At 40.6% G+C, this 20,888-nt stretch overlaps 1 protein-coding gene across 2 annotated transcripts in view; it reads left to right on the forward strand.

Moving 5' to 3' along the window:
• Nucleotides 1–18,109, forward strand: part of LOC133656736 (ribonucleoprotein PTB-binding 1-like) — a 30,018-nt gene extending 11,909 nt beyond the window's left edge. Inside the window, exons 5-14 of one of the 2 annotated variants that reach the window (XM_062057569.1) lie at nt 2,185–2,308; nt 2,373–2,473; nt 4,841–4,922; nt 4,989–5,152; nt 8,006–8,087; nt 8,148–8,251; nt 10,624–10,680; nt 10,747–10,839; nt 10,985–11,038; nt 17,339–18,109. In XM_062057569.1, coding sequence (XP_061913553.1) covers nt 2,185–2,308; nt 2,373–2,473; nt 4,841–4,922; nt 4,989–5,152; nt 8,006–8,087; nt 8,148–8,251; nt 10,624–10,680; nt 10,747–10,839; nt 10,985–11,038; nt 17,339–17,473 — 996 coding nt within the window. In that variant the 3' untranslated portion in view covers nt 17,474–18,109. The remainder of the gene's footprint in view (nt 1–2,184; nt 2,309–2,372; nt 2,474–4,840; nt 4,923–4,988; nt 5,153–8,005; nt 8,088–8,147; nt 8,252–10,623; nt 10,681–10,746; nt 10,840–10,984; nt 11,039–17,338) is intronic. The other variant, XM_062057570.1, reaches the window with a different exon arrangement.
• The last annotated feature ends 2,779 nt before the right edge of the window (nt 18,110–20,888 follow it).

Below are 20,888 nucleotides of genomic sequence, written 5' to 3' on the forward strand. Positions count from 1 at the left end.
AGGGCTTGACAGGTAATAGTTTATACTGTATATATCTTCTTCTTTTTTTTTATTGACATCCAGCATCAGACATTCCTATCCATTACATCATATTCACATAACTCATATATCTATTGTCTGCCCTAAATGTCAAAATATTTTTGTTTATATCCCATCCATACCACTTTTTTTTAATTTGTTTTTTACTATTGGAATCTTTAGTGGAAACAAATATACATAGAATTAATTATAAAATATCTATTGAAATTTTGAAAGAAAGAAATATATATAACAAATCATAAAAAAACAACAATATGCCTGTGGGAGGGAGAGTACATTTTATTTGTTTATTCTTTTTTTATTTTAAGCTGATACGTTGGAGTGGAAATAAGGCTTTGTAGAAATAGAGTCCCATGTCAGTGGTCATTTTGCTGAACACTCAGTTACACTCACATGTTTTAATATTGGAATATTAGCTAGCATTAGAAGCTGTGAAATGATGAGTAACTTGTCAGTGACAATGTTGAAGATGCTCAGTCTCTAGTATCAACAACACAAGCTGAGGAGAAGTGTTGCAGGTGTAGTCAACTTTTGTAGTTTGTTTGCAGACTTAGCTGCTGTTTGACCTCATTTCAGTCACATTTATGGCACATTTTATGATATTGTGTGGAAATCATAGGGCCCTCACATTAGTCTTAACACAGGGGTCGGCAACCCAAAACGTTAAAAGCGCCATATTGGAACAAAGAGCAAATCTGTCTGGAGCCGCAAAAAATTAAAAGCCGTATATACGTGTTATAATGAAGGCAACACATGATGTAAGTGTCTATATTAGCCTACTATCAAAATGACTTTAAAAGTCTTATATAAGTGTTATAATGAAGACAACACATGATGTAAGTGTCTATATTAGCTATATTAGCCTACTATCAAAATGACTTTAAAAGTCTTATATAAGTGTTATAATGAAGACAACACATGATGTAAGTGTCTATATTAGCTATATTAGCCTACTATCAAAATGACTTTAAAAGTCTTATATAAGTGTTATAATGAAGACAACACATGATGTAAGTGTCTATATTAGCCTACTATCAAAATGACTTTAAAAGTCTTATATAAGTGTTATAATGAAGACAACACATGATGTAAGTGTCTATATTAGCTATATTAGCCCACTATCAAAATGACTTTGTCGCAGGCTGAAGCAAATCTTCGTTGACAGAAATGTTGAAATATAATAGTTATTCTACACATTTTTACAACATTAGAAAGCATTAGTAAATCAGAGGCTGTCCAAAGGTATAGATGTGTGTGTCCAAGTTAAAGGAAATGGCAGGTTGTCTTCTTCTAATGGATTTATTACAATCTTTGGCAAGCTGGGTAATGTTTGCTGTGGTCTGGAACAACATGACACACAAACAACTACCGGTATGTGAAATGCAGCCAATATTACATGCAGATAATGTGTCATGAGACATGCAAAACCAAATTATATACAAAGGATAAAAGTAAAGGATATTGAATGAGCTCAAATATAGCTACTAATGAGGCATAATGATGCAATATGTACATGCAGCTAGCCTAAATAGCATGTTAGCATGGATTAGCTTGCAGTCATGCACTGACCAAATATGTCTGATTAGCACTCCAACAAGTCAATAATATCAATAAAGCTCACCTTTGTGCATTCACGAACAGTATAAAACTTTTGGTGGACAAAGAGACAAGGAGTGGAAGATTTTACATGTAAACAAACTGTTGCGTCACCGTCCACACTATGGTGAGTTCAAGAACCGCTGAAATGAGTAGGACAAAAGGATGTTGAGGATCAGTGAAGCAGACACACAAACATATTCAACAGTGGCACTTCTAACATTTGTGTCATGTTTGTCCTCAAACACAAAACATACTAAAACTAAACAACATTTTCCCCCCATCTTTTTCCATTTTCAATCCTTTTTAAAAATGCTCCAGGTAGCCACAAGGGCGGCACTAAAGAGCCGCATGTTGCTGACCCCCGTCTTGCCATGATGTGAAAGAATAATAAAAAGTCACTGTAGCATGAAGAAGGGTTAGGGATTTTGAAGCTCGGTCTCTCCTACTCCTTTTCGCTCTTTTTTTAATCGTGTATGTGATATTTCTTCAAACTAACCACTGCTTGTTTATCTGGTGCTCCTTGTCTAATGTTCCCTCTCTCCCCAGGCCGTCAACCGGGGCAAAGGTCTCCTCCCCGACCCCACGGCCATGCAGATCCTCACAGGCCTCAGCAACCCTGCTGCCCTCAAGATGCTGCTCAACCCGCTGTGTCAGGGCCACAATAAACAAGGTGACCACTTCAATGTTGCCACGGCGCTCTGTGCCACATGCCTGACGTCTCGCTGCGCTGCCAGGTCTTCTCGGGATGGCCCCCGCTGTGCCGCTGCTCGCCAATCCGGCCCTGCCTGGCGTGCTGCTGCAGTTGCTGCTTCAGAATCAGGCTAAGGCCCAGCAGGTACCGCCACCTTAACCTGCCACCCCCCTGCTCTCAAATATCCTCCTCCAGTACTCCCGACGGTTTTGACTCATTCTTTTTGACGCATGTTTGTCCTCCTCTCCTCCCCACTTTACCATCAGCAAGCCTTTCTGGGGAATCCTTTTCTTTGGGCTCAGGTGCTGCACACTAACGACCCACCTTAGTGTCTTGTGTGAAGTGTGTCCTGCTTCTGCTCCTCACAATGCAACTGCACTGATGTTCACATGTGTATTCTTGTGGGTGTAGCTTTACCTGATATTGGATACCTTTTTTTTTTTTTAATGGCGGTCAGACGTTACACATTTTTAAACTAGGTTTTTTTGTATTGGTTCCCTAAATTGTGCTGGTGTGGCTAATGTTGTGGCCAGTGAGTGTTTATGCAGCTGTTTTTATCTTTTTCTAAAACCAGTGGGCCATTTCATCGAATCACTGCCATTTTCACCCAGGAAATACAAATTATAAATGCATGGAAAAATTAACCGTAAAATTAAAAAAAAAAAGTAATCCAGCTTCCTTGCACATTCATCTGATTGCATATTTAATAACTGCAATTTAAAAGATTGATTCTTTGAACACAACTATTTTGTTACTTCTCACCATAGTTTGTTTTCTTACAGAATCCCAGGGTATTCACTCGGCCCTGTTAGCTTAGCATATTACAACCTTGAAAAAGTGGAATATTCCCCAAGTCACATGGTCCACAGACTCCACACCAAGTTGCGTCATTCACATCCGCTGCTGGCCAGAAGTAACTGATGTCATTTATTTGATATTTCAAGTATGAAGAGGGGCAGAGAGGCTCTGTCCTGATACCTAAAATATTTTGGGGCGTTTTAAAATACTTTTTCGGTTGAATCGGTGTGATGTGCTTGGTGTCAACATGCTAGTAACATAAATGCCATGAGGCGACGTTTCATGTATTTGCTAATTCCATGCTTAAAAACTTACTCCTGTTAATCAAATGCGTGCTTAGGAACCATGTACAAAAGTGAAATACATTAAAATACATTAAAAACCTACTCCTGTTTATCAAATGCGCCCTTAGGAACCATGTACAAAAGTAAAATACATTAAAAACCTACACCTGTTAATCAAATACATGCTTAGGAACCATGTACAAAAGTGAAATACATTAAAAACCTACACCTGTTAATCAAATACATGCTTAGGAACCATGTACAAAAGTGAAATACATTAAAATACATTAAAAACCTATTCCTGTTAATCAAATGCGCCCTTAGGAACCATGTACAAAAGTGAAATACATTAAAATACATTAAAAACCTATTCCTGTTAATCAAATGCGCCCTTAGGAACCATGTACAAAAGTGAAATACATTAAAAACCTACTCCTATTAATCAAATACATGCTTAGGAACCATGTACAAAAGTGAAATACATTAAAATACATTAAAAACCTACTGCTGTTAATCAAATGCGTCCTTAGGAACCATGTACAAAAGTGAAATACATTAAAAACCTACTCCTGTTAATCAAATGCGTCCTTAGGAACCATGTACAAAAGTGAAATACATTAAAATACATTAAAAACCTATTCCTGTTAATCAAATGCGCCCTTAGGAACCATGTACAAAAGTGAAATACATTAAAAACCTACTCCTATTAATCAAATACATGCTTAGGAACCATGTACAAAAGTGAAATACATTAAAATACATTAAAAACCTACTGCTGTTAATCAAATGCGTCCTTAGGAACCATGTACAAAAGTGAAATACATTAAAAACCTACTCCTGTTAATCAAATGCGTCCTTAGGAACCATGTACAAAAGTGAAATACATTAAAAACCTACTCCTGTTAATCAAATGCGTCCTTAGGAACCATGTACAAAAGTGAAATACATTAAAAACCTACTCCTGTTAATCAAATGCGTCCTTAGGAACCATGTACAAAAGTGAAATGCATTAAAAACCTACTCCTGTTAATCAAATGCGTCCTTAGGAACCATGTACAAAAGTGAAATACATTAAAAACCTACTCCTGTTAATCAAATGTGTCCTTAAGATCCATGTACAAAAGTGAAATACATTTGGCAGAGATTGGCAAATTTACATATTGAGTAATTAAAGAGGTGTATTAAGAGGTGTTTTGTCAGGTTTAAAGTTGAAAAACAAAAAAGATTTTAGAGTTCTAAGGAAATAGCGTGGATGAAGTGAAATGGCCTCAATGCTTTTAATGTGTTTGTGAGAATGTAATGTTCCTGTGGGTCTGCTCCATCATGTGTGATGTGTGACGTGTGATGTTTTCCTTCGCTGGAGTGCAGCATCCAGACTTCTCTGTGACCTTCCCTCTGACATTCAACCTGCGTTCTCCCCTCTGCCCAGCAGGCAGGACTCATGGCCGAGAATCCTCTGGCTTCTCTGCCCCTGCAGCAGGGAATCCATCTGCTCGGAGAGCTGTCCCAAGGTCCCACTCTCTTCTGAATGTGACCCAGTGGTTGAATTTTCTAAAATAACTTCAATGTGTTCTCAGGTCTCGGCCTTCAGACCGATCCCCTGGCCTCTCTGAAGCAGGCGCCCCTGGGCAGAGATCAGGAGTCTCCCAGCTTCCCGCAGACTCCCCCTCCCACTCTGCAGGGTCTGTCTGTGCCAATGATGGCTGGCATGATGGGGCCAGAGGGCCTCACGGCTCAGGGGGTGAGCTTACACAAAACTACTACCTGCAACACTTGTAACTAACTCCGATAGCACACCTTCACCCTCCTGTGTTGCTTGTGCTATCATTTTTCTGACAAATACACAAACCTTGGCTGTGTTTTTAAACCCCTCAAGTTTGAGCTTGGCTTCTGCAAAACCCCCACCGTCACTTTAGGGCAGGGTTGTTGAACTTGTGTTCCTAGTTTGTGTATTCCTGAGACCCAGCCTCTTCTGCAAAGACAAAGTACATCCCAACATGACATGACAATCAACAATGTCCCCACAAAGAAGGATAAAAACAACTGAAATATTCTTGATTGCTAAAACAAAGTAGATGCGGGAAATATCGCTCAAAGGAAGACATGAAACTGCTACAGGAATATACCAAAAAAAAGAGGAAAAGCTACCAAAATAAGAGCACAAGACAAGAAGTAAAACACTACACACAGGAAAACAGCAAATAAGTCAGGGTGTGATGTGACAGGTGGTGACAGTACACCTACTTTGAGACAAGAGCTATAGTGATGGTTATGCTTTAAAGTCATATCCAACAATTGTGACGACGACTTTTTACTGTCAACTGAGTTTAGTTTTTTAATGATTTCTGCTGGCGGTGTGCCTCCGTGTTTTTTCTACGCAAAAAATGTGCCTTGGCTCAAAAAAGGTTGAAAAACACTGCTCCAGGATATACAAACTAATAATGAAGGGGTGAGTCTGGCCCCCAAAACAGTCTAGTTCAGGGGTGTCAAATTCATTTTAGCTCAGGAGCCACACGGAGGACAATGTGTGCACATGTGGGCCTGACTACCGTATTTTTCGGAGTATAAGTCGCACCGGCTGAAAATGCATAATAAAGAAGGAAAAAACATATATAAGTCGCACTGGAGTATAAGTCGCATTTTTTGGGGAAATGTATTTGATAAAAGCCAACAGCAAGAATAGACATTTGAAAGGCAATTTAAAATGTGTAAAGAATAGTGAACAACAGGCTGAATAAGTGTACGTTATATGAGGCATAAATAACCAACTGCTATGTTAACGTAACATATTATGGTAAGAGTCATTCAAATAACTATAACATATAGAACATGCTATACGTTTACCAAACAATCTGTCACTCCTAATCGCTAAATCCCATGAAATCTTATACGTCTAGTCTCTTACGTGAATGACATCAATAATATGATTTGATATTTGACGCTAATGTGTTCATCATTTCACACATAAGTCGCTCCTGAGTATAAGTCGCACCCCCGGCCAAACTATGAAAAAAACTGCGACTTATAGTCCGAAAAATACGGTATTAAAATCATGACGTTAATCTGAAGTTGTCTTTGTTTTTTAGTTTTGTTTTCTTTGTCTTACTTTGGCCAAAAATAGAACAAACACATTCTGAAAATATTACAATAAAAGTATATAAAAAAAACTAGCAGCAGTGGTAAAGTTTAGATCCATGAAGGAAAGAAGAAAGTGAATGAATGTTTATAACTGAATACATTTACATATGCATACACATTTGTTTTCTTTTGTATTATTTTTAGGGCTGCAACAACTAATCGATTATAAAAATAGCTGGCGATTAATTTAGTTATCGATTCGTTGGATCTATGCTATGCGCATGCGCAGAGGCTACTATATATACAGTATATATATATATATATACACTACCGTTCAAAAGTTTGGGGTCACCCAAACAATTTAGTGGAATAGCCTTCATTTCTAAGAACAAGAATAGACTGTGGAGTTTCAGATGAAAGTTCTCTTTTTCTGGCCATTTTGAGCGTTTAATTGAGCCCACAAATGTGATGCTCCAGAAAGTCAATCTGCTCAAAGGAAGGTCAGTTTTGTAGCTTCTGTAACGAGCTAAAGTGTTTTCAGATGTGTGAACATGATTGCACAAGGGTTTTCTAATCATCAATTAGCCTTCTGAGCCAATGAGCAAACACATTGTACCATTAGAACACTGGAGTGATAGTTGCTGGAAATACACCTATGTAGATATTGCACCAAAAAGCAGACATTTGCAGCTAGAATAGTCATTTAGCACATTAGCAATGTATAGAGTGTATTTCTTTCAAGTTAAGACTAGTTTAAAGTTATCTTCATTGAAAAGTACAGTGCTTTTCCTTCAAAAATAAGGACATTTCCATGTGACCCCAAACTTTTGAACGGTAGTTTATATATACATATATATATATATATATATATATATATATATATATATATATATATATATATATATATTTTTTTTTTTTTATAAACCTTTATTTATAAACTGCAACATTTACAAACAGCTGAGAAACAATAATCAAAATAAGTATGGTGCAGTGTGCTGTTTTTTTAAATAAAATACTGGAAAGGATAGAAATGTAGTTTGTCTCTTTTATCCGATTATTAATCGATTGATCGAAGTAATACTCGACAGATTAATTGATTATCAAATTAGTTGTTAGTTGCAGCCCTAATTATTTTTGTAGTGAATGAAGTAATATTGATGACCAAACACAATATAGAATGTGAGATATAACAGGATAATCATACATTTATCATTTGTTTACAAAACGCTTACAAAAAAGTGGGACCCCAAAAATGTACTGTGGGACCCCATTTTCATGACTTGATGGGGTCCCTGGGATCCCATTTTGAAACTTCCTAGCACCAACACTAATGGAGTATTGGTGCAGCAGGTTGTAATACTAATCAAATATCATCATAGATCATTCATTCTCGGGCCGGATCTGACCCGCGGGCCTTGACTTTGACACATGGGGAATAGTTGAATATCACATTTATGCCTTCCAAAGCATTTGGACTCAAACCATCACATTCAACTAACAGTTTCTTCTCCCTCAGGTCTCCATGCTCGGAGATCTGTCCAAAGACCTGACTCCTCCCCAGACTTCTTTTCTGGCCGTCAACCATGCGTATCCCTCAGGTGGGTCGCCAGTGTACCAAAGGTGTCGGTATGCAGCCTCTCATGTGTGTCTACTTCCAGCAGCCCACTGCAGACCTCACCCGTACAGGAAGAGACCCACGCTGAGTAACCTGTCCAACCAACACATGCAGCCCCACTACCACCACTACCCTCCTCTACACCAGGTGAGCACACACTAGCCTGCTCTACATACCACTACCAAAATGTATTTACATACTTAAATACTAAATAAAAGGGACCACAAAAATGTCATTATTGTCTTTATAGTAACAACAAATGTTAGTGTACATGAAACATATGTTTATTATTGTCATTTAGTCCTTCAATAAAATGTTGAACATACTAGACAACTTGTCTTTTAGTAGTAAGTAAACAAACAAAGACTCCTAATTAGTCTGCTGACGTATGCAGTAACATATTGTGTCATTTATACACCCATTATTTTGTACACATTATGAGGGACAAACTGTAAAAATGGATTATTCATCTACTTGTTCATTTACTGTTAATATCTGCTTATTTTCTCTTTTAACATGTTCTATCTACACTTCTGTTCAAATGTAATAATCACTTATTCTTCTCTTCTTTGATACTTGACATTAGTTTTGGATGATACCACACATTTAGGTATGGATCATGTCAATACCAAGTAGTTACAGGATCATACATTGGTCATATTCAAAGTCCTCATGTGTCCAGGGACATATTTACTGACTTTATAAACATAAAATAAAAAAAATTGTAATTAAAAAAGATTTTGTGATGTTAAAAAATATCGATGTAATCTTATCGACCAGATACGCTCCGGTACTTGGTATCATTACAGTGGATGTCATGTGTAGATCCACCCATGGCATTTGTTTACATTGTGACGGTGGTGAGCTATTGTATCCTCCTACGGTGTGTAGTGAAGCATGTTTAGCTATTCCTCATCCTGCAGTGATAATGATACTTGTAAGAAACTTACTTTATTTGTCGCCATGGAGACCAGGATTAGTGATTTAGAAGTAGCTAAAACACTGTGGATGGATGTTAGCTGCATGTGTTAAAGCAGCTCTTCCTGAGGGTGTTTCAGTGTTATAACTTCACCTTTATCTTGACTTTTTACACCAACATTCTCCCTTTTCTGTCTCCACACTGTGTCTGCTTGTAAGTACTCTGTGTGTGTGCGCTGCCCAACATGCTCCTCTGCTTTTCTGTCTACACACTGTGTCTGCTTGTAAGTACTCTGTGTGTGTGCGCTGCCCAACATGCTCGTAAAACCAGCAATGACTTGACAGGGGTGGGGGGAAACGGGTACTTTTTAGAGGTGGTTTAGTACGAAATATGCTGAATTAGTATGGTGGTACTATACTGGTATAGTGTAGAAGCCTAGGAAAGGCATGTTGACCTGAGTGCAGATGTCATGGCTGGTAAGGCATGTTGACCTGAGTGCAGATGTCATGGATGGTAAGGCATGTTGACCTGAGTGCAGATGTCATGGATGGTAAGGCATGTTGACCTGAGTGCAGATGTCATGGATGGTAAGGCATGTTGACCTGAGTGCAGATGTCATGGATGGTAAGGCATGTTGACCTGAGTGCAGATGTCATGGATGGTAAGGCATGTTGACCTGAGTGCAGATGTCATGGATGGTAAGGCATGTTGACCTGAGTGCAGATGTCATGGATGGTAAGGCATGTTGACCTGAGTGCAGATGTCATGGATGGTAAGGCATGTTGACCTGAGTGCAGATGTCATGGATGGTAAGGCATGTTGACCTGAGTGCAGATGTCATGGATGGTAAGGCATGTTGACCTGAGTGCAGATGTCATGGATGGTAAGGCATGTTGACCTGAGTGCAGATGTCATGGATGGTAAGGCATGTTGACCTGAGTGCAGATGTCATGGCTGGTAAGGCATGTTTACCTGAGTGCAGATGTCATGGCTGGTAAGGCATGTTTACCTGAGTGCAGATGTCATGGCTGGTAAGGCATGTTTACCTGAGTGCAGATGTCATGGCTGGTAAGGCATGTTTACCTGAGTGCAGATGTCATGGCTGGTAAGGCATGTTTACCTGAGTGCAGATGTCATGGATGGTAAGGCATGTTGACCTGAGTGCAGATGTCATGGATGGTAAGGCATGTTTACCTGAGTGCAGATGTCATGGCTGGTAAGGCATGTTGACCTGAGTGCAGATGTCATGGCTGGTAAGGCATGTTGACCTGAGTGCAGATGTCATGGATGGTAAGGCATGTTGACCTGAGTGCAGATGTCATGGATGGTAAGGCATGTTGACCTGAGTGCAGATGTCATGGATGGTAAGGCATGTTGACCTGAGTGCAGATGTCATGGATGGTAAGGCATGTTGACCTGAGTGCAGATGTCATGGCTGGTAAGGCATGTTGACCTGAGTGCAGATGTCATGGCTGGTAAGGCATGTTGACCTGAGTGCAGATGTCATGGATGGTAAGGCATGTTGACCTGAGTGCAGATGTCATGGCTGGTAAGGCATGTTGACCTGAGTGCAGATGTCATGGCTGGTGTGTCTCCTCAGGGTCAGCTGCAGCACTTGTATGAGGAGCAGGAGAACGTGGCAGGGTTCAGCCAGCAGGTAAGTTAGCTCAGTACACCAATGAGGTGAAACAGGCGCTGATCCCCTTTTGTTTCCTGGCTGCAGCTCTCCTGTCCGTCAGAGTACAGCCAAAGACATTTCACTTACCCTCCCAGCTCACGGCCTGATGGCAGCCTCCCGCCCAGCCAGCTCAATAGGGTGAGTCCAAAGTGGACTTGTCTCTTTTTAATGCGCCGTTTTTGTGGAGCGTCCATTGTCTTTGTGTGCTTGAAAGGAGGCTCTTGTTCCGTAACGATATTGGATCAACGTTGGTGTGTGTGTGAAAAGCCTCTTTTCTCCTCAGGCTGTGGGGATGCCTCCTGTGAGCTACCCTCCGGGACTTGGGGACACACTGAAGGTAGTAGCCTTTACATTTCACTAATAACACACATCTGACTTGTAGAGGGCCCATGTTGGAGTATATGTCACACTTGTAGAGGCCCCATGTTGGAGTATATGTCACACTTGTAGAGGGCCCATGTTGGAATATATGTCACACTTGTAGAGGGCCCATGTTGGAATATATGTCACACTTGTAGAGGCCCCATGTTGGAATATATGTCACACTTGTAGAGGGCCCATGTTGGAATATATGTCACACTTGTAGAGGGCCCATGTTGGAGTATATGTCACACTTGTAGAGGGCCCATGTTGGAGTATATGTCACACTTGTAGAGGGCCCATGTTGGAATATATGTCACACTTGTAGAGGGCCCATGTTGGAATATATGTCACACTTGTAGAGGGCCCATGTTGGAATATATGTCACACTTGTAGAGGGCCCATGTTGGAGTATATGTCACACTTGTAGAGGGCCCATGTTGGAATATATGTCACACTTGTAGAGGGCCCATGTTGGAATATATGTCACACTTGTAGAGGGCCCATGTTGGAATATATGTCACACTTGTAGAGGGCCCATGTTGGAGTATATGTCACACTTGTAGAGGGCCCATGTTGGAATATATGTCACACTTGTAGAGGGCCCATGTTGGAATATATGTCACACTTGTAGAGGCCCCATGTTGGAATATATGTCACACTTGTAGAGGGCCCATGTTGGAGTATATGTCACACTTTTAGACTTGAATAACCAGTCTAACTAGTCCTATCTCACTATTGTGCACATGACTAACTAGTCTTATCTCACTATTGTGCACTTGACTAACTAGTCTTATCTCACTTTTGTGCACTTGACTAACCAGTCTAACAAGTCCTATGGTGCTATTGTGCAATTGACTAACCAGTCTAACTAGTCTTATCTCACTTTTGTGCACTTGACTAACCAGTCTAACTAGTCATATCTCACTATTGTGCACTTGACTAACCAGCCTAACTAGTCTTATCTCACTATTGTGCACTTGACTAACCAATATAACTAGTCCTATCTCACTATTGTGCACTTGACTAACCAGTCTAACTAGTCTTATCTCACTTTTGTGCACTTGACTAACCAGTCTAACTAGTCCTATCTCACTATTGTGCACTTGACTAACCAGTCTAACTAGTCATATCTCACTGTTGTGCACTTGACTAACCAGTATAACTCGTCTTCTCACTATTGTGCACTTGACTAACCAGTCTAACTAGTCTTCTCACTATTGTGCACTTGACTAACCAGTATAACTAGTCCCATCTCACTATTGTGCGCTTGACTAACCAGTCTAACTAGTCATATCTCACTATTGTGCACTTGACTAACCAGTCTAACTAGTCGTATCTAACTTTTGTGCACTTGACTAACCAGTCTAACTAGTCATATCTCACTATTGTGCACTTGACTAACCAGTCTAACTAGTCATATCTCACTATTGTGCACTTGACTAACCAGTCTAACTAGTCGTATCTCACTTTTGTGCAATTGACTAACCAGTCTAACTAGTCATATCTCACTATTGTGCACTTGACTAACCAGTCTAACTAGTCGTATCTCACTTTTGTGCAATTGACTAACCAGTCTAACTAGTCATATCTCACTATTGTGCACTTGACTAACCAGTCTAACTAGTCCTATCTCACTATTGTGCACTTGACTAACCAGTATAACTAGTCTTCTCACTATTGTGCACTTGACTAACGAGTCTAACTAGTCCAACATATCCCAGACTAGCAGTGGGCCAGGATGATACAAATGTTGGCTAGCTACCTACTGTACCTACTGTACGTCAGGAGCTGAGTGACGGGTCGTTGTCAGAGCTCAGTCATATTTTAAGACGTGTAGCAAAGCCTGAAGCAGGAGGGATTTCCCTCGTACTTTGTGAAAAAAAACCTTGACATTTTTGAGTGCGTCTTTTCTCCAAAGTGGAGCAAAGGAGTGTAGAAGAGGATTTTTCTCATGTTCCACGCTCATAAAGGAGTGGAGAAGATGATCTTTCTCATGTTCCACGCTCATAAAGGAGTGTAGAAGATGATCTTTCTCATGTTCCACGCTCATAAAGGAGTGTAGAAGATGATCTTTCTCAGGTTCCACACTCATAAAGGAGTGTAGAAGATGATCTTTGTCAGGTTCCACGCTCATAAAGGAGTGTAGAAGATGATCTTTCTCATGTTCCACGCTCATAAAGGAGTGTAGAAGATGATCTTTCTCAGGTTCCACACTCATAAAGGAGTGTAGAAGAGGATCTTTGTCAGGTTCCGCGCTCATAAAGGAGTGTAGAAGATTATCTTTCTCATGTTCCACGCTCATAAAGGAGTGTAGAAGATGATCTTTGTCAGGTTCCACGCTCATAAAGGAGTGTAGAAGATGATCTTTCTCATGTTCCACGCTCATAAAGGAGTGTAGAAGATGATCTTTCTCAGGTTCCACGCTCATAAAGGAGTGTAGAAGATGATCTTTCTCATGTTCCACGCTCATAAAGGAGTGTAGAAGATGATCTTTCTCATGTTCCACGCTCATAAAGGAGTGTAGAAGATGATCTTTCTCAGGTTCCACGCTCATAAAGGAGTGTAGAAGATGATCTTTCTCATGTTCCACGCTCATAAAGGAGTGTAGAAGATGATCTTTCTCATGTTCCACGCTCATAAAGGAGTGTAGAAGATGATCTTTCTCATGTTCCACGCTCATAAAGGAGTGTAGAAGAGGATCTTTCTCATGTTCCACGCTCATAAAGGAGTGTAGAAGATGATCTTTCTCAGGTTCCATGCTCATAAAGGAGTGTAGAAGAGGATCTTTCTCATGTTCCACGCTCATAAAGGAGTGTAGAAGATGATCTTTCTCAGGTTCCACGCTCATAAAGGAGTGTAGAAGATGATCTTTCTCAGGTTCCACGCTCATAAAGGAGTGTAGAAGATGATCTTTCTCAGGTTCCACGCTCACAAAGGAGTGTAGAAGATGATCTTTGTCAGGTTCCGCGCTCATAAAGGAGTGTAGAAGATGATCTTTCTCATGTTCCACGCTCATAAAGGAGTGTAGAAGATGATCTTTCTCAGGTTCCACGCTCATAAAGGAGTGTAGAAGATGATCTTTCTCAGGTTCCACGCTCATAAAGGAGTGTAGAAGATGATCTTTCTCATGTTCCACGCTCATAAAGGAGTGTAGAAGATGATCTTTCTCAGGTTCCACGCTCACAAAGGAGTGTAGAAGATGATCTTTGTCAGGTTCCACGCTCATAAAGGAGTGTAGAAGATGATCTTTCTCAGGTTCCACGCTCATAAAGGAGTGTAGAAGATGATCTTTCTCAGGTTCCACGCTCATAAAGGAGTGTAGAAGATGATCTTTCTCATGTTCCACGCTCATAAAGGAGTGTAGAAGATGATCTTTCTCAGGTTCCACGCTCATAAAGGAGTGTAGAAGATGATCTTTCTCAGGTTCCACGCTCATAAAGGAGTGGAGAAGATGATCTTTCTCATGTTCCACGCTCATAAAGGAGTGTAGAAGATGATCTTTCTCATGTTCCACGCTCATAAAGGAGTGTAGAAGATGATCTTTCTCAGGTTCCACGCTCACAAAGGAGTGTAGAAGATGATCTTTGTCAGGTTCCGCGCTCATAAAGGAGTGTAGAAGATGATCTTTCTCATGTTCCACGCTCATAAAGGAGTGTACACAAGGTTGTCAGCTCATTCACAAGAGGTAAACATGGCAGGCTGGAGGCAGCTACACCACAGCTAAGCACACAAACTAGACATACGTAATATGTGTCCTCTAAGATCCCACATTTGTCAACATAAACAAATATCAAGTCATTATAGTTGCATATTACTTGCACACATACAAAGTCTCCGAGGTAGCAGTGTTAGAAAGTACCCAGTAACAAAGGTGTCCGCATCACTCAATGTATTGCATTGTGAGTTTAACATAATTAATTGTTGTGGTGACTAGGTGGTATGACCACTTCACTTAATGAATAGTTGTGGTGACCAGGTGGTATGACCACTTCACTTAATGAATTATTGTGGTGACTAGGTGGTATGACCACTTCACTTAATGAATTGTTGTGGTGACTAGGTGGTATGACCACTTCACTTAATTAATAGTTGTGGTGACCAGGTGGTATGACCACTTCACTTAATGAATAGTTGTGGTGACTAGGTGGTATGACCACTTCACTTAATGAATTGTTGTGGTGACTAGGTGGTATGACTACTTCACTTAATTAATAGTTGTGGTGACCAGGTGGTATGACCACTTCACTTAATGAATAGTTGTGGTGACTAGGTGGTATGACCACTTCACTTAGTGAATAGTTGTGGTGACCAGGTGGTATGACCACTTCACTTAATGAATAGTTGTGGTGACTAGGTGGTATGACCACTTCACTTAATGAATAGTTGTGGTGACCAGGTGGTATGACCACTTCACTTAATGAATAGTTGTGGTGACTAGGTGGTATGACCACTTCACTTAATGAATAGTTGTGGTGACCAGGTGGTATGACCACTTCACTTAATGAATAGTTGTGGTGACTAGGTGGTATGACCTTCATTTAATGAATTATTGTGGTGACCAGGTGGTATGACCACTTCACTTAATGAATAGTTGTGGTGACTAGGTGGTATGACCACTTCACTTAATGAATAGTTGTGGTGACTAGGTGGTATGACCTTCAGTTAATGAATTATTGTGGTGACCAGGTGGTATGACCACTTCACTTAATGAATAGTTGTGGTGACTATGTGGTATGACCACTTCACTTAATGAATAGTTGTGGTGACCAGGTGGTATGACCACTTCACTTAATGAATTGTTGTGGTGACCAGGTGGTATGACCACTTCACTTAATGAATTATTGTGGTGACTAGGTGGTATGACCACTTCAGTTAATGAATTATTGTGGTGACTAGGTGGTATGACCACTTCAGTTAATGAATTATTGTGGTGACCAGGTGGTATGACCACTTCACTTAATGAATTATTGTGGTGACTAGGTGGTATGACCACTTCAGTTAATGAATGATTGTGGTGACTAGGTGGTATGACCACTTCAGTTAATGAATTATTGTGGTGACCAGGTGGTATGACCACTTCAGTTAATGAATTATTGTGGTGACTAGGTGGTATGACCACTTCAGTTAATGAATTATTTTGGTGACTAGGTGGTATGACCACTTCAGTTAATGAATTATTGTGGTGACCAGGTGGTATGACCACTTCACTTAATGAATAGTTGTGGTGACTAGGTGGTATGACCACTTCACTTAATGAATAGTTGTGGTGACCAGGTGGTATGACCACGTCATTTAATGAATAGTTGTGGTGACCAGGTGGTATGACCACTTCACTTAATGAATAGTTGTGGTGACTAGGTGGTATGACCACTTCACTTAATGAATAGTTGTGGTGACCAGGTGGTATGAGCACTTCACTTAATGAATAGTTGTGGTGACCAGGTGGTATGAGCACTTCACTTAATGAATAGTTGTGGTGACCAGGTGGTATGACCACGTCATTTAATGAATAGTTGTGGTGACCAGGTGGTATGACCACTTCACTTAATGAATAGTTGTGGTGACTAGGTGGTATGACCACTTCACTTAATGAATAGTTGTGGTGACCAGGTGGTATGAGCACTTCACTTAATGAATAGTTGTGGTGACCAGGTGGTATGAGCACTTCACTTAATGAATAGTTGTGGTGACCAGGTGGTATGACCACTTCACTTAATGAATAGTTGTGGTGACTAGGTGGTATGACCACTTCACTTAATGAATAGTTGTGGTGACCAGGTGGTATGAGCACTTCACTTAATGAATAGTTGTGGTGACCAGGTGGTATGACCACGTCATTTAATGAATAGTTGTGGTGACCAGGTGGTATGACCACTTCACTTAATGAATAGTTGTGGTGACTAGGTGGTATGACCACTTCACTTAATGAATAGTTGTGGTGACCAGGTGGTATGAGCACTTCACTTAATGAATAGTTGTGGTGACTAGGTGGTATGACCACTTCACTTAATGAATAGTTGTGGTGACCAGGTGGTATGACCACTTCACTTAATGAATAGTTGTGGTGACTAGGTGGTATGACCACTTCACTTAATGAATAGTTGTGGTGACCAGGTGGTATGACCACTTCACTTAATGAATAGTTGTGGTGACTAGGTGGTATGACCACTTCACTTAATGAATAGTTGTGGTGACCAGGTGGTATGAGCACTTCACTGTAATGAGTCTATTGCAGACATGTTAGTAAGTGACATCTCCACCCACTTGACTGCAGACTCCCGTGGGCGGCCACAAGCGCCTCATCCCGCCTCCGGAGCCCAGCCCAGAAGGAGGTTACGTGGGTCAGCACTCGCAGGGTCTGGGTGGTCATTATGCTGACTCCTACCTGAAGCGCAAGAGGATCTTCTGAAGCTAGCATGTCTGTGCTAGCAGGCCAGGTGTTCACTCCCTCATTCTCTCTTTCTCCATTAGCATTTTTAGTGCATTTTTAAACTTTTTTTTTTTTAATATGACTTTTAGTTTCCTGTCAAATGTGTTGACATAAAACCAGGTGGTAAAAAGAAGTGGCTAATGATGCTAATGTCACATTTTCCCTCTCCTTTGAATGGCGTGCGAGCAGATAGTTTGATGCTCACTCGTGACGTGAGGAAGAAAAAGGACGTCGACTTTAAAACTTTCCACGTAGTTTTGTCTTTTGATTGGCACTCTTTGGATGCTTTTGTGGTCTCTGGAGCTGCTTGATGTTTTAGGTGTTTGTGTCCCAATGATGCACCAGCAGGATGAACCACCACAGGAGTGCATATATATATTTTTCAAGTTTGATTGTGAGAACTGATTACCTCTTGATGACCCTGAGCCGTGTTGGCTACAATTACTGCTTGTCCTTTTCTCCATTTGCCGTGTAAATAGTTTGTGTAACTGCTGTCTCTTCTGTACTGTTGGCCAGTAAATGTTATTTAAAACACTCCATCCAGTCATTTCCAGGGACTATGCAGCACCCAGCATTTGGCTGCTGTTGCCATGGCGACCACACATCAATGACCTAAGCCGCTGGTGTCCAAAGGTCAGCCGTGGGGTCGTTTGCAAAACTTTGCTGCACACAAAAATATGGGAGGGAAAAACACTAAATGTAATTAAATCAAAACGGACATTTTCAAACTAATAATGTACTTTGTACTAGACATGCCGATATATGCGTTAAAATGTAATATCGGAAATTATCGGTATCGTTTTTTTTATTATCGGTATCGGGTTGTTTTTAAAAAAAAAAATTAAATCCGCATAAAAAACACAAGATACACTTACAATTAGTGCACCAATCCAAAAAACCTCCCTCCCCCATTTACACTCATTCACACAAAAGGGTTGTTTCTTTCTGTTATTAATATTCTGCTTCCTACATTATATATCAATATATATCAATACAGTCTGCAAGGGATACAGTCCGTAAGCACACATGATTGTGCGTGCTGCTGCTCCACTAATAGTACTAACCTTTAACACTTCATTTGACTCATTTTCATTAATTACTAGTTTCTATGTAACTGTTTTTATATTGTTGTACTTTCTTTTTTATTCAAGAAAATGTTTTTAATTTATTTATCGTATTTTACTAATTTTTTTAAAAAGTACCTTATCTTCACCATACATGGTTGTCCAAATTAGGCATAATAATGTGTTAATTCCACGACTGCATATATCGGTATCGGTTGATATCTGTATCGGTAATTAAAGAGTTGGACAATATCGGATATCGGCAAAAAGCCATTATCGGACATCCCTACTTTGTACCCTACAACAGTGGTCCCCAACCACCGGTACCGGTCCTTGGATCGATTGGTACCGGGCCACATAAGAAATTTAAAAAAAATAAATAAATGGTTTTATTTTTTTTACATTAAATCAACATAAAAAACACACTTACAATTAGTGCACCAAGCCAAAAAACCTCCCTCCCCCATTTACACTCATTCACACAAAAAGGTTGTTTCTTTCTGTTATTAATATAATAACCTGACACCTGATCAACATTTTGTCCTCCTCTGTCACTTTGGAGTGACAAGTGAGTAACCAATCACAGTCTCGTTAACATCAGGCTACATGGAGAGGCTACTGTCAACAACTGCTGCTATGGCAACTGTCTATCAACTGTATGTGGCCGTTCACTTCCAGTGCACACACATTGTTGATTCTGAAGGCAGATTTGGTACAGCCTGGCAACATAAGCGAGCTGAATTCTGATTGGATAACAACTCTTTAACCTAAAAACAACACTGGAAGGAGCATAATATGACATGAAGAGAATATGAATACTTTTGTTTAGTGAAAGTAAATAAAAAATAATCGTATCATTAATTATGTTACATTTAAAGCCGTGTGGGTGGCACTGGGAGCAGGTGGGTAAAGTGTCTTGCCCAAGGACACAAGTCACAGCAGTGACTAAGATGGCGGAAGCAGGGATCGAACCTGGAACCCTCAAGTTGCCGGCACAGCCACTCCACCAACCGAGCTATACCGCCGACTTGTACTTGAGTTCACATTTTCAGTACTCTCTCCACCTCCGCTCTGACACAAGGCTGAAGCTTAGAGGTGACAGAGCTTTCGCCACTGCTGCTCCCAAGCTCTGGAACGACCTACCTCTGAGTGTTAGACAAGCCTCCTCTCTTCCTGTTTTTAAATCTCTCTTAAAAACATGCTTTTATTCCATGGCTTTTAACACTGAGTGATATCCATCCTGCAATGGCACCCCATAATACACCTGCTGTCAACCTCTTTGATTGATTGATTGATTTTTTATTGTGTTGTGTTTGCTCGGTACTCGTATTCTCTTTTAACCTGCCCATTGTACAGCACTTTGGCTACCCCTGTGGTACATTTTAAATGTGCTTTATAAATAAAGTTGATTTGATTTGATAACTGGGAATCCTTTCTGATCGCTCACTTAAAAGAGCCGTTCAAAAGACTCGATTCGGTCGCCAAGGTCACATCCCTTGCTCTTGCCCAAAAAGAAGCAGTGTGTGTGTGTGTGTGTGTGTGTGTGTGTGTGTGTGTGTGTGTGTGTGTGTGTGTGTGTGTGTGTTGGCCTCAAATATCCCCATTAGTGCATGGGTGGGCGTGTATGAATATTTAGCAGCTTGTTGTTGAAAGGCGAGCTGAATAATTGCCTCAAACGACGAGTGGATTGAACAGAAGCAAAAAAAGACAAACAGGAGGAAGAAGCCGGCTGACATTTTGTGTTGAATTCCAAGCCAGACGTGTGCTGCTGAAGGAGCCCAGAGGTAGCGGCAGCACCAATGACTTTTGATCCAGATTGAAGCGGCCTGTCCAGGTGATTGAAGCGGCGTGGAGGGACGGAGCCCCTCGAGGCCCCCCCTTCACACCTGAGAGGTGTTGATGGGAAAGAAGCAGCTTCCTCCCAAAGGAAAGACCATTAAGTCGCTCTTTTTCCAACAATATTCTATCTCAAGGAGAACCTTTTTAGTTCAGCAACAAATCAGAACTGTTTAGTTTATTCCTGCACTTTTGTCCAAAATGCTAACATTTGAAGTGTTGGCTAAGTCCCACGCTAGTTTGTAGCGTTGATGCTAATGAGGTGTTTGTCCCCAGGAAGTCCTGATGTGCTCCTCAAAATAGATGTACTGGCCCCCAGACACATTGTTTTTCTCTGAATTTGGCCCCCAAGTCCAAATAATTGCCCAGGCCTGTGTTCCAGTGTCATGTCGCTTTTGGATGTCAGTATTCTGCTCCTCAATCTCCACTTTGCTGCAACGCTCCACTTTCTCGCTGCCCTCAGTCTCCTGTGGGATCAAATGTCTCCTTGCTGT

This window comes from Entelurus aequoreus, linkage group LG09 (assembly GCF_033978785.1).
Source record: "Entelurus aequoreus isolate RoL-2023_Sb linkage group LG09, RoL_Eaeq_v1.1, whole genome shotgun sequence".
NCBI classification, from domain to species: domain Eukaryota; kingdom Metazoa; phylum Chordata; class Actinopteri; order Syngnathiformes; family Syngnathidae; genus Entelurus; species Entelurus aequoreus.